Source organism: Osmerus mordax, chromosome 8 (genome assembly GCF_038355195.1).
Source record: "Osmerus mordax isolate fOsmMor3 chromosome 8, fOsmMor3.pri, whole genome shotgun sequence".
Taxonomy (NCBI): Eukaryota; Metazoa; Chordata; class Actinopteri; order Osmeriformes; family Osmeridae; genus Osmerus; species Osmerus mordax.
In genome coordinates, this window is record NC_090057.1 from 18096942 (window position 1) to 18109114 (window position 12173).

Genomic DNA, 12173 nt, shown 5'->3' on the forward strand with positions numbered 1-12173 from the left:
TGACTACAGACTCATCACCCTGACCTCTGTGGTAATGACGTCTTTTGAGCGCCTGGTGCTGGCACACCTTAAATCCATCACAGACTCTCTACTGGACCCCGTGCAGTTTGCCTACAAAGCCAACAGGTGTAACAGGTCTGTGGACGACGCATTTAACATGGTCCTCCACTTCACCCTACAGCACCTGGACTCCCAAGCATCCTACGCTAGGATCCTGGTTGTGGACTTCAGCTCTGCCTTCAACACCATCATTCCCACCCTGCTTCAGGACAAGCTCTCCCAGCTGAATGTGACCGACTCCACCTGCAGGTGGATCACAGACTTCCTGTCTGACAGGAAGCAGTGCGTTAAGCTGGGAACACAAGTCTCTGACTCCCGGTCCATCAGCACCGGATCTCCTCAGGGCTGTCCTTTCTCCTCTGCTCTTCTCCCTGTACACCAACAGCCGTACCTCCAGTCATCCGTCTGTCAAACTTCTGAAGTTTGCGGAGGACACCACCCTCATTGGGCTCATCTCTGACGGGGACGAGTCTGATTACAGGTGGGAAGCTGGCGACCTGGTGTAGCCAGAACAACTTAGAGCTCAATGCTCTTAAGACAGTGGAGATGGTTGTGGACTTCAGGAAGAATACAGCCCCACTCACCCTTATCACCCTGTGTGACTCCCCAGTCAACACTGTGGAGTCCTTCCACTTCCTGGGCACTATCCTCTCCCAGGACCTCAAGGGGGAGCTGAACATCAGCTCCCTCACCAAAAAAGCACAACAGAGGATGTACTTTCAACGGCAGCTGAAAAAATTCAACCTACTAAAGACAATGATGGTGCATTTCTACACAGCCATCATTGAGTCCATCCTCACCTCCTCCATCAACATCTGGTATGCTGCTGCCACTGCCAAGGACAAGAGCAGACTGCAGCGTATCATCTGCACTGCTGAAAAGGTGATCGGCTGCAATCTGCCTGCCCTCGAGGACCTGTACACCTCGAGGACCCTGAGGCGAGCGAGGAAGATTGTGGCCGACCCCTCCCACCCTGGCCACTCCCTGTTCCAGCTACTCCCCTCCGGCAGAATGCAGCGGTCCATCAGGACCAAAACCTCACGCCATAAGAACAGTTTCTTTCCATCCGCTGTTGGCCTCTTCAACAAGGCCAATGGCTCACACTGACTTTAACCACTATCTTCACAATGACACCTTGCCACATTGCAATTTGCATTTTTTGTACTATCTGTATTTTTAGATTGTAAATTATGGCTACTTTATATTTTATTCTAAATCCCCTTAGTATTAGCTAGACTTTGTTCCTTTTGTATAGTTAGACCACATATTTAAGCTTTAAGATTCCTATATGTTTAATATATGCACCTTCCTGCAAAAGTAAATTCCTTGTTTATGCAAACTTTCATGGTGATTAAATCCCTTTCTGATTCTGATGTTTTGGCTACTCGCAATGTTTTTGGCGTTGTTTATGATCATTGACCTATGCACTTTTTGTATAGCTCTCACTTGGACGTCGCTTTAGATAAAAGCATCTGCTAACTGAATAAATGTAGGTGTTTTATTTGTTTATTTCAGGTGTAGTAAAAAAACTATAGGGGAGAGATGCTGCAGGAGAAGATGCAGCAAAGGTCCAGCATTACTAACAGTAAACGAGACACACGCGGTAGAGCCCAGCGATACATAACCTATGTACAAGTGACTATGAATTTAAAGAAGGTACAATGGATCAACAGCATATGACCCACTGACTTTCAATACAAGTTTGAACCTAACTGGAACATCTTGGATACACACACCCATCCAAAAATGTAGAAACAAAAGGTACAGCAATTTGAAAGGTACATAATTGAAACTTTATAGTAGTGCAAACTATCATCGAGTTGTGCCTCGATTTAGGGGAAAGTGGGTAATCAGAGTGGATGGCCCATATGGAAGAGTACTGTAGTGGATCTGTGATGAAAAGTAATGCCAATAAGACAAGCATTCCAACCCATTAATTTGATCACTTATTTGAAGTAAAAAAAACAAAAAACATTTTAAATCACCGATGTTGGCACAAGAACACAGAAATAACTATTAGGTGTGTGGTTAATCTTTGGATTATGTAGACTATGGTAAAATAATGCACCGCATATTTACAGTGGAAGGCCAATTCATTTCTCGAAATTCAGGCCATTATGCCAAGAGTATACTCCACCATTTATGGCACTGACATATTTTTTAGCTGTATTCCTATTCCTGTAAGAGCAGATATGAGAACTCTCATTTACACTGAAAAGCACACTGACTAAAATAACAGCCATCATGCTGAAAGTGTCCCCTTATGATAGACCATACTGTTCTGATACAGTATGATTGTTCTAGTGTTCCGACTCATCATGGATTTGCCCCTGTTCAGTAGCTATGGTGGTTTGGGTATGGATGTGGTGATTAGTTAGCTCAGATGTACAGAAAGAACATAGTAGAATAAGAAATTTGACAGTAGCATATCGACACCTTTCATTCATCAAAATCAGACGCCTCACAACACCATCAACACACTTGCATACGCAAGGACACGGACTTCGCTCACATACAGACAAAACTATTCAACAGATTAAAACATTCTTAATACTGACTGATATATGGCCTGCCTCTAAAGTTACGACTGGGTTAGTTTCCTCTTCTAAAACAGGAGCAGATGGCTACACTGGAAACAAATGCAGTAGTACAAACAGGACAGCCACCTAGTGGCTGAGTCAGAAATCTGGTCTAGGAGAAGATCAAGCTTTCCCCAAATCCTTTGAGGGCAGCAACAGTCTTGCTTGAGAGAGGGGGGGGGCATCCTCTGCTAGGAGGAGACTGTGACTGGGTTCAGGGAACCATTACGACTATAGAACTTGGTGAAAGCCTCTTCCAGAACTGAAGCCAGTTGCGGCTGATCCCCCTGGGTGTGGAAACAGAGAGAGAACATCAAGAACACGTGCGTTGTGCTTGTGGCCGTGGTGTGATGTTCCTCCCCTTACCTCACTGATGAACCCCAGCTGCACCAGCTCCACGGTCAGCTCCTGCACGTTCTCGTCTGTAGGGGAAGAGGCAGAGACGTGAGCTACACCACCAGTCCTCCACCCCTACCAGGAGACATATCGTGGGGATTACTTACTTGGTAACAAATCACAACTCAAATGCCTGTTTAACTTGTCCTCAAGTTTCAGCAACAATGTCAGCTAAAGAGATGAGAGAAATTAAGGTTGGACACAAAAAAAGCTACAAACTCCCTTTAAGCAAAAGCATTCAGATTTGTGAGACAGTCTTACGTGATGTTTGGCCCCCTCATCAACAGGTTCTATATTGCACTGCATCTGCATTACCTGCAGAGGAAGGAGGTCAACAGAAGTACTTCAGAGTTCCAACCGTAATATTAGGGCTGAACGATTTCGGAAAATAAGATCATTGCGATTAATTTGAAATTGCGATTTAATATGCGATTATTATGATTTATTATTAATATAGATATATACTAGCTTACTGATCTCCAGTCAGCAACATAACACACAAAACTAAGGAGAACATACCGCCTGTAGCCTACCTCATCGAAAATATTTTGGTAAATCAAAGCTAAACTAGCCCTTTCATGCATGAATTATGACAACCTTAGTTTGGATTTTTTCCCCATGTGTTTTTAGTCCTCTTTAGGCATACAAAAATGCAGATGAACATTATTTATTTTATACACACATTTTTTATAGTAGTATAGTTTTTGTCCACTCAGGTGGACAACATGCGTGCGGGTGGTAAAAAATAAGAAACTGAAGAAATATGGATTAACCAAACCAATGAGAAAAATAATATATTATGCTGTTAAAACTACTGTGTCACATATTATACCATCTTTCTCAATGAAATGCATCCTTGCCATGCATGGTTCCCGTGCTCCAACACACCTGATTCAAATGAATGGTCGTTATCAGGCTTCTGCTGAGCTAGATAACAACTCAATCATTTGAATCAAGTGTGAGAAACATCTAAAACAGGGGTCTCCAACCCTGCTCCTGGGGAGCTACCTGCCTGTAGGTTTTAGCCCCAACAATCTAGCACACCTGAATCTAATAATTAGCTGGGTGATCAGGGAACTAGTGTAGAATAAAGTCAAATGAGTGTTGTTGGAGCAAAAACCAACAGACAGGTCAAAAAAACACAAATCATTGTAACAGCCCAAAAGGTTGTTGCAGATGAAGTGTTTTCAAGAACATCAAAGTTGCAGTACTAGAATAAATTGTGGTTGATTTAAAGCCAGTGACTGCCACTGTCCAATTTAGTGGACAGATGATCAATTGTAATTTCCTCCCAAAATAAAAGCAATACTTCGAAGATTTTACAATAGTATTGCTCCTTAGTAGTTACTTTATGTTACCACATTTATTTACCTACGATGGTCTACTTCTATAGAAGGATTGGCAAGATATTTATGCCCTAGCTAGCGTTTTTGAAAATCCGTCGGCCATCTTGGAATTTCGAAAATTTTGTTTCACTTAGAACAACTGGCCAATGGGTAGCAGTCTATGGGATGACGCAAAAGCGTCCACTAGAGTGGCTGATGTGCAAGTAAACCACCAAAACCCATGCATATACAAGAAACAGAATTTTGAATAGCTGTCCACTTTAGGGACCACTATGCGTGAAAGGGCTAGAAACGTAAGCTTTAGTTGCACTTTCTTAACTAAAGCTAGCTACCTAGCTACTGTTTCGGAAAAATAACACGCGCTGTGGATACAGTCGGAAATATTTAGAACTCACGCATCTAAAGGTTAAATCTTAAAAGAAAAAGAGACACTGTCTGAACATTTCTGATCCAGTCAGTAGCCTAACAGAAACAGTATGGCACCGTCAGCCATAGTGATCCTACTGTATGTGTATCACCGAGGGGCATCATATATTTCGTGATGAACGCTTACTGCTTGAGTAATTTTGTAGTAAGATACATTGAGTTAGGCTTTGAAACATTTCGATCAGTGATCCTGTCGGGTGTTATTTGGCTTATTTGACACACCGGTGTTCAGAATGTTAGCTATACATACATGGCTTGTGGTGTTTTTTTTAGGGCCGAATTAGGTTGGTGGTGTTGCCCCGTGAGGTAGCAACGTTAGCCAGGCAGGTTTTGCACAATACTTGACACTGCGCAGCATCTTTTTTTAAAGGCAATATTGGCAAAGTGACTGTAGTCTCAGGTTCTGTCGAGCCTGAGGCCATGATCGTACAGGTCAAGGTACAGTGTAGCGTGCAAAGTTGATCCTTCGTCTGCAAACTGCGTTACTCTCGCGTGTCACGTGACCAAAGTAAAATCGCAGCCTTTGCGATAACAACATCGCGTTCTGTCCCATCGCGATATTAATCGCAAATGCAATTAATCGTTCAGCCCTACGTAATATTATCAATTAAATATGTATTCTAAATAATAATTTTAATTATTTCATTAATTGAAACCCCCCCATCCAACTTCCCCCCTCTGTCCCTGCTGGCTGCAGGTCCTACCTTCCTGGTCTCCAGCTCTGCAGGCTCTGGGGTGGGCGTCTTCACGGAAGGGGGCAAGATGGGGGAGGTGACTGCCTCCTGCTGGGGCTGCTGGGGACAGGGCACCCCGAAGGCTGTCAGGGGGTATATCCCATTCCTGACAGCAGGGAAGAGAATGTGCTCAGGGAGGTCTCTATTTACAGTACACATGCTTTGCTGTATGCACAGCGTCACAGGTAACCTACACTGATGCACTCTAAAAACAATTATCCATACCTCACATCCTCCAGAAACTTGTCCAGCTCAAGAGCAGGAAACTGGGAGAGCCTAAGGCAGAGGAAAATATTGACATGCATAACAATCAGTGTCCTATCAGCAGTGGATGCACAACACGCATTGCAAAGCAGCTGCCCTCACCCTCCACCCCCACAGTGAATTCATGATGTCCTCCAAGAATTAGTTGGAAGAAATCTGCCTGTTTCAAAAACCAACAGCCGGACATCCAACACTCACTTCAGCTGAACTCCTTCCTTGCACTCCACAATCACAAGGTTGGGATCCATGTTCTTGGTCATCTCCTCTAAAGCGTTCTCTGGAATCATGTCTGCAAGATACACATTGTCTTTAATAACGTGTTTGTGTGGGCTGGGACAGTGAGAATGAGAGTGAGAGAAAGAGTGAGTGAGTGTGTGTGTGTAGTTCCTCACGCTGGTGGCTGACGATGCAGTGAGCGGCCAGCAGCTTGAGTAGGGGCACCTCGAACAGGGCTTGGTGGAACAGCAGCTCTCTGGGTGTGGGCCGCTGGAGGGGGGCTGCCTCCAGACACTTCTGAATGAACTCCTGCAGGACAGACACACAATGAACTGGATTGTGTGTGTATGTGAATGTGTGTGTAGCCAAAAATGGCAAAACACTTATGCTCCACGCACCCTCTGTAGAGGGTCCTCCAAAGACTGAATGGCACTGTTGATGGCTTCTTGAGACACGTAGGAAGACTCGCCATTACTCTGGATCTCCAGCACGGCCATCTGACGACACACAACGCAGACATGAAAATGGGGCCTTCACAGCATGACAACACACGCCCCAACACAACGGACACAGCTTAATTTGACACCGGATTGACTTTAGTTAAACTTTTAACTAGGTGGAAGTGAGTCCATGGTCCTCCTGTCAGGGAACTCTCCACTCACCTCTAAGGCACACATCCCAAAGGAGTAGATGTCCACGGCTGTGGTGACATCAGCCACCGCTGGGGAGAACACAAACAGTCGTTAATGCCATGTCTCACCGTGTCCATAGCCACCTCAGCAGAGCGGGGGACTCTTACCTCCGTACTCTGGAGCGAAGAAGTGTAGGCTCTTCTGCTCCTCCCGGCATGTCTTCACATGGTTGTTGATGGTGTCGGGGGCCACTGTAGAAATCAACAGTTCACAGTACAGTTAGGGAATGTAGGGCCTGGATACTTGGCTTGGCCAATAAAGTTGGCCTTATTTAGTTTTCAGCTTTGTTGCTATATTAATGCAAGAGAGAGCATGAGGAAGGTGGAAGAGGGAGAGAGTGCAGCAAAGGGCCTGGGCTGGAACCTGGGTCGCTGGGGCCAGCCTACTTGGTGTGCGTTTTTATTGGGTGAGCCAGGGGGACCCCCAACAGTACAGACTAGGGTGTGTGTGTGTGTGTTTGTGTGGGCCTGGGGGCAGCTGTGTATGAGATATTGAAGGTCTTAGAGGTTATGGCTAGCTGAGTTATAGGCTAACACCAACACTGTCTTTTTTCCCTTAACCAGTGCTTCCTCTATGTTGATTTTCTAAATTTCTGCCGCCACACTATCAAAAATAGGGCGGTACAAAAGGCTATCAGCAGTGATTGTTAGAGTGCATGTCGGAGAATAGCACGGACAGTTCATTAAAGCCTGTTATTTTATTAGTCTATAGTTCTTGCAAATTTAAATTAAGTTAACTGGTGATTTTCGTTGTTTGTATTCTTCACCTGCTAGCTAAATTGCACGTGGCTGTTGATTCGATAGCGATTGCTGAACACCCTTGCTCACGTTTGTATTTTAGGTGCATTATTATGCTGAAGTAGTTACACTGCATTAAGATAATGTAATTAATAGTGGGTTTATTGTTATTATTTGCTACAGAATCAGGGCTGGACATTAAAATGTTTGCTCACCAGCCACTGTGGCTAGTGGTTTTCCAAAGTTACTAGCCACTGAGCAATTTCATTAGCCAAAAATTGTCTATATTACCAAATGTTCTAGCCTCTCTGGAGTAAATATAAAAAAATGTTAGACAAGCTTTCTTCCAACTTACCTTCTCCGTCACGTGTGTTCGCGCGTCTATAGCTGTGTTCAACTTCATGCAGCCATAACATAACACTGCTTAACACTTATGGGGGTTTACATTGTCCCCTCAGTTCAAATGCCAACTGAGGGTTACCTGATCCAATCTTGATAAGGCCATTGTGCTGGATGAAAATGGTGTCACAGGTCAGGTTGCCATGGATGATAGGAGGGTCACAAGAGTGCAGGTAACTGGAGGGGACAAGAGGAAGCAAGTGTGATCAGAAAAAAGAATGACAATATCGGAAAGAGAGTGATCCTGTGTACTGAGCACAGTGTATGTGTGTAACTGACCTGAGAGCAGACAGAATCTGGGTGCACCATCGCTTCCATGCCTGACAACAGAACAGATTTGTTTTTAAACAACCATGATCCACACCAAGGTCTAAAATACAATTGAAAGGGGGTATGTTTGAGCTCTCAAAGTTTTGCTGCCCTAACGGCCGCTTAATCGGCAGGTAATTGCATTTGAAAACATTGCGCAAGATTAGAATTTATTATTATTATTAATTAATTTGTTGGTCCTCCATTCTTTCGCGTCAATTTCCCTTGTATCCTCTGTGAAAAACAAAATGAGTGTTACGATACCTTCTCATTCATTGTCTTGTGATTTTTCTTGGTCTTTTTCAGAAACTGTTTTAGACTTCCTGAGGACATATATTCCGTGATGAAAATGACCTGCAATACACCATACAATTATAATAAAACCTTCCTCTGTATTTTCATTTCTAGAATTAACAATGTTAGTAGTGAAGAATTTTCCTTACCCTGGCTCTATTTTCCTTCACATCAGCCCAGTACTTATGAAACTTCACAATGTTCAGGTGCTCCAACTGAATCAAGTTGTCGAAAACGGCTTTGACCTTCTCCTAAAAGTGTTAAACAGAAGGATAAATTATGTTTTTGAGGAAAGATACTACTTCATTGATCAGGAAGTAGTCCCTTATCCATGTAATTGGGACTTAAGATCAACACTTGAATCTTAAGGGCAACTTTGCTCTCCAGTCTACAGAAAAGTATAGTATTACCGGATGTTTCATTATTTAATTTAATTAAGATCATTATATCCAAGTCGTCCTTTCATTTGAGTGGACATGTAAGTGGGTTTCTTCTGAAGCTGAACAGGCAGAATGTGCAATAGTTTGTTACCCTCTACTATGTAAGATAAGAGCGTCTGCTAAATGTACTATATTGTAGTTAATAGGTACTTGATGTCCATCCATTGTAAACAAATGTCTTCTTGGTTGGGAGGGGGAGGGCATTAAAAGATCTACCGTTCTCTTATTCAAAGTTTAGTCTGTGAACTGTTGTTAAACTGCGCCACCATGTTGATTTGTAGAACAGCTGGACGACTAGCCTGTCTGAGCCAGCCACGCTGACGGCTTAGAGACTATCTCTCAGAGAAAGGTTAACCAAGAACCACGGGCCAAAACATGGTTTCAACATCTACTGCATAAAGATCATGCAACAATCTTTTAATCAGGTTCCTCCTTCTGCTGCTAAGAACAATTTTAGTGAAACACTTGCACAAAGGGTGTGCTTTGTTAAGGGTTTGGCAGCATCTGATCCAAACAACTTAGAAACTTAAAGACTTAAACTTAAAGACAGAATTTGAACATGAATAACATCAGACAGGCCAAAAAGGTATTACAATAATCAATGTAATTGCAAAGAAATTTAATTATTACATTGTGTTTCCCTCCAACTGTGAAATTTATTGTTTTCTTAAAGAGCTTGGCATTTCCATGCATTTTACTGATGTCAAAACTTAAGACGGCGTTTTAGGGGCCATTGTAGGTAAAAAAAAAAAATAATAATTACAGAGACGGGCTACGAATATTCGAGAAAAGAAACCTCAAGTATTTTTTTTTGGGGGGGGGGGGGGGGGTCAAATCACTTTGCATGGTCAACCTCATCAAACCACAGATGCCGCCGCTTGCCATGGGCTACCTTGCCTGCAAAAATGGATGACCTTATCAATGCTTTTCTATTGGTTTTAGCAATAAGGAAATACTCACGATTTTTGCCCAGAATCACCACACTGTCATAAGCATCTGGACTTTGAAGAGACATTACCGAAATGCGTAATTAAATGAAATGGGCCTATTCAGAAGGAAACAACCTAGTACAACTGATTTGGATGAGGTCTATACGTTTTGAGCTAATTTGTGACTTTATAATCTCTGAGAATCTTTGAGTTTTTTTCTCGCTATTTTACAACTTTTTTCTCTGAATATTACCCCCCCTTTATTTATTTTTTTACAATGGACCTAATACGCAGTCGTACTCTATCTGCACATTGCAAATGTGCACTATATGAAACCCTAACCCACAAAGGACATCTATCATTCCAGCAATCTGTGTGTGCGCCATCAATTTTATCACAGGCACTGTGCACTAGTGTATTCCATGTAAAAACTGTGTAGCCTTATGTCATCTAATGTGTATTAACATCACAGTGAAGAGGGTTAGAGAAGGGAAGTTTTTAAATATAGAAACATTACAGAGCATATTATTGTTCTTTATTCATATTATTGCAATTATCTATGTGGACACACCTCCTGCAGTTTGAAGTTCTTTCTCTCTGAAAACATAACCTCGTTCCACACCACCTCCACGCCCTCTTCAGTGTCCATGGCCAAGTACGCATTGTCAATGCCTGGGACATTGCGCTGATTCACCTAAAACAAATAGAGCAAATGCTGTAATGTTCTGCTTTTGAATGTGAGATGCAAATCTTGTAGATAAGCTCAATTACTCTTTATCCAAAGGTGTGTAATAGGTCTAGTGTACCTCCTCTCTGCGTTTCTGCCAGCGTCCACATGGGCTTTCCTCCAGAATCTCTGACTCATCTTCACTTTCCTCTTCCTCATCTTCAGTCGCTGCAGTTGGGGGAGGTTGTGTCAACGTGGATGCTGGGGGGGAAATGGATGACACACTCTGCGTGGTAGAGGCAGCAGCCCCTGACTCCGGTATCCCCTCCTGTACGGAGTCCACAGCCTGCTTTCCTTCTCCCTCTGACATAGCTTACTTTCAGGCTAGACTGCCTGCTGCAAAATGAAAATGTGTAGGATATGTTAAGGTACAAATCTGAAGCGTAAAAAAGTACCATTGTCAGTAGTTCAACTACGCTTGCTAACTACTACCCACTGCATTATAACACATTACATAACAGTTTGATAAAATATTTCAAATAGTGCGTCGTAGAATTACATGGCTTGTGTCAGCTGAGGAATTGCATTTTAATTGTATAACATCACATTCCTTTGATGTGAATGCTTTAAAACATGTCATTAGCCACCAAGGAAACACACAATTTGAAGTCGTAAAAATGAATGTGCACTTACATCTGCTTAATACATCTAGCAAAGAGGTCCACCTGGGATTGTTGTTAGCTAGTTAGCTAGCTCTAGCTTGCTGAGCCAAGACTCTTAGATTCTAGCTAGCTACTAGGGCCTGATCGTCTGGCTAGATAGCTAACTAGACTAGCTGTTCAGCTCTCGTGTCAAATGTAATGCACCTCTCTAAATTGTAATGTGTTGCCAGGTCCGCCACCAAGGACTTGACGCGTTAAAAACAACTATGTTGTTATCCTTTGTCGACGAGGTGAAACTGACTTTGACTGGAAAATTACAGATTGCCTGCTGTAATGATGGTGTAAGCTAACCACCTAGCCAACAAAAGAGTGCCTCTTTTAGGAACTCTTACAACTAACCATAGCTAGCACATACAGCTACTTGCTAACAATTGGTATCATTGTGGTGTCATTTAAATTAAATGCTGACAAGGTAAATTAGACTCTATAGCTAAATGAAGTCCTCTCCAACAAATGTAGCCAATTTGGTTGTTAAATCGTCTTTATCCTCGAAGAGCGGCAGAGATGTCGCTGCGCCAGCTCTGCAAGCCAGGGCGGCGTTGAATTCGCATCAACCACACTACTGTTGATATACAACTGCGACACTTTATCCGAAATTATTGAAATGTTACTTGTACTAGTGATATTATATACATCACCCTAACCATGTAATCCCAAAAACACAGCCAGAATGTTGCCAGCGATGTAGTTCTAAATCTAACCGTTTCTACACCTGCGCGACAATGGCGGTCAGCATATCACAGCACACTGAGCACAGCATGCACTCGATAGGGAAATTTCGTTTTGCGTCAAATAGTGATGGGTCGTTCGCGAACGATCCGGCTCTAAGAGCCGGCTCTTGAAGGTGAACGTCGGGAGCTGGCTCGCATATCTGAAGAGCCGACTCTATTTTTAATAGATTAATACAGCCTATGAAAACTAACTAAATAATTATGATATAATGAATTTTAATTGTATTTAAAA

General features: G+C 42.8%; 1 protein-coding gene across 3 annotated transcripts; it reads right to left on the reverse strand.

The window, feature by feature from the left end:
• Nucleotides 1-1552: 1552 nt before the first annotated feature.
• On the reverse strand, nt 1553-11972 carry nrbp1 (nuclear receptor binding protein 1). 3 transcript variants are annotated; one of them, XM_067241900.1, is made up of 18 exons: nt 11182-11972; nt 10628-10884; nt 10393-10515; nt 8602-8703; nt 8423-8512; nt 8129-8169; nt 7932-8026; nt 6821-6904; nt 6684-6742; nt 6420-6518; nt 6198-6330; nt 6004-6094; nt 5767-5817; nt 5512-5647; nt 3297-3350; nt 3143-3206; nt 3006-3061; nt 1553-2926 (listed from the first exon to the last, which is right to left on the reverse strand). In XM_067241900.1, exons 2-18 carry the CDS (start codon nt 10856-10858, stop codon nt 2831-2833), a joined length of 1605 nt encoding a protein of 534 aa, XP_067098001.1. In that variant the 5' UTR covers nt 10859-10884; nt 11182-11972; the 3' UTR covers nt 1553-2830. The 3 variants fall into 3 exon arrangements, with proteins under 3 accessions (XP_067098001.1, XP_067098002.1, XP_067098003.1); XM_067241901.1 differs by having other exon boundaries at nt 11855-11945; XM_067241902.1 differs by lacking the exon at nt 3143-3206 and having other exon boundaries at nt 3006-3110.
• Nucleotides 11973-12173: the final 201 nt, after the last annotated feature.

Bases quoted from the DNA above. Each gene is read 5' to 3' on its own strand.
- nrbp1 (XM_067241900.1), bottom strand. From the start codon at position 10,858: ATGTCAGAGGGAGAAGGAAAGCAGGCTGTGGACTCCGTACAGGAGGGG. The intron at 6,519-6,683 runs GTGAGTGGAGAG...GTGTGTCGTCAG, and splicing joins TTGGGATGTGTGCCTTAGAG to ATGGCCGTGCTGGAGATCCA. The intron at 3,351-5,511 runs GTAGGACCTGCA...CTTCCTCTGCAG, and splicing joins CAGAGCTGGAGACCAGGAAG to GTAATGCAGATGCAGTGCAA.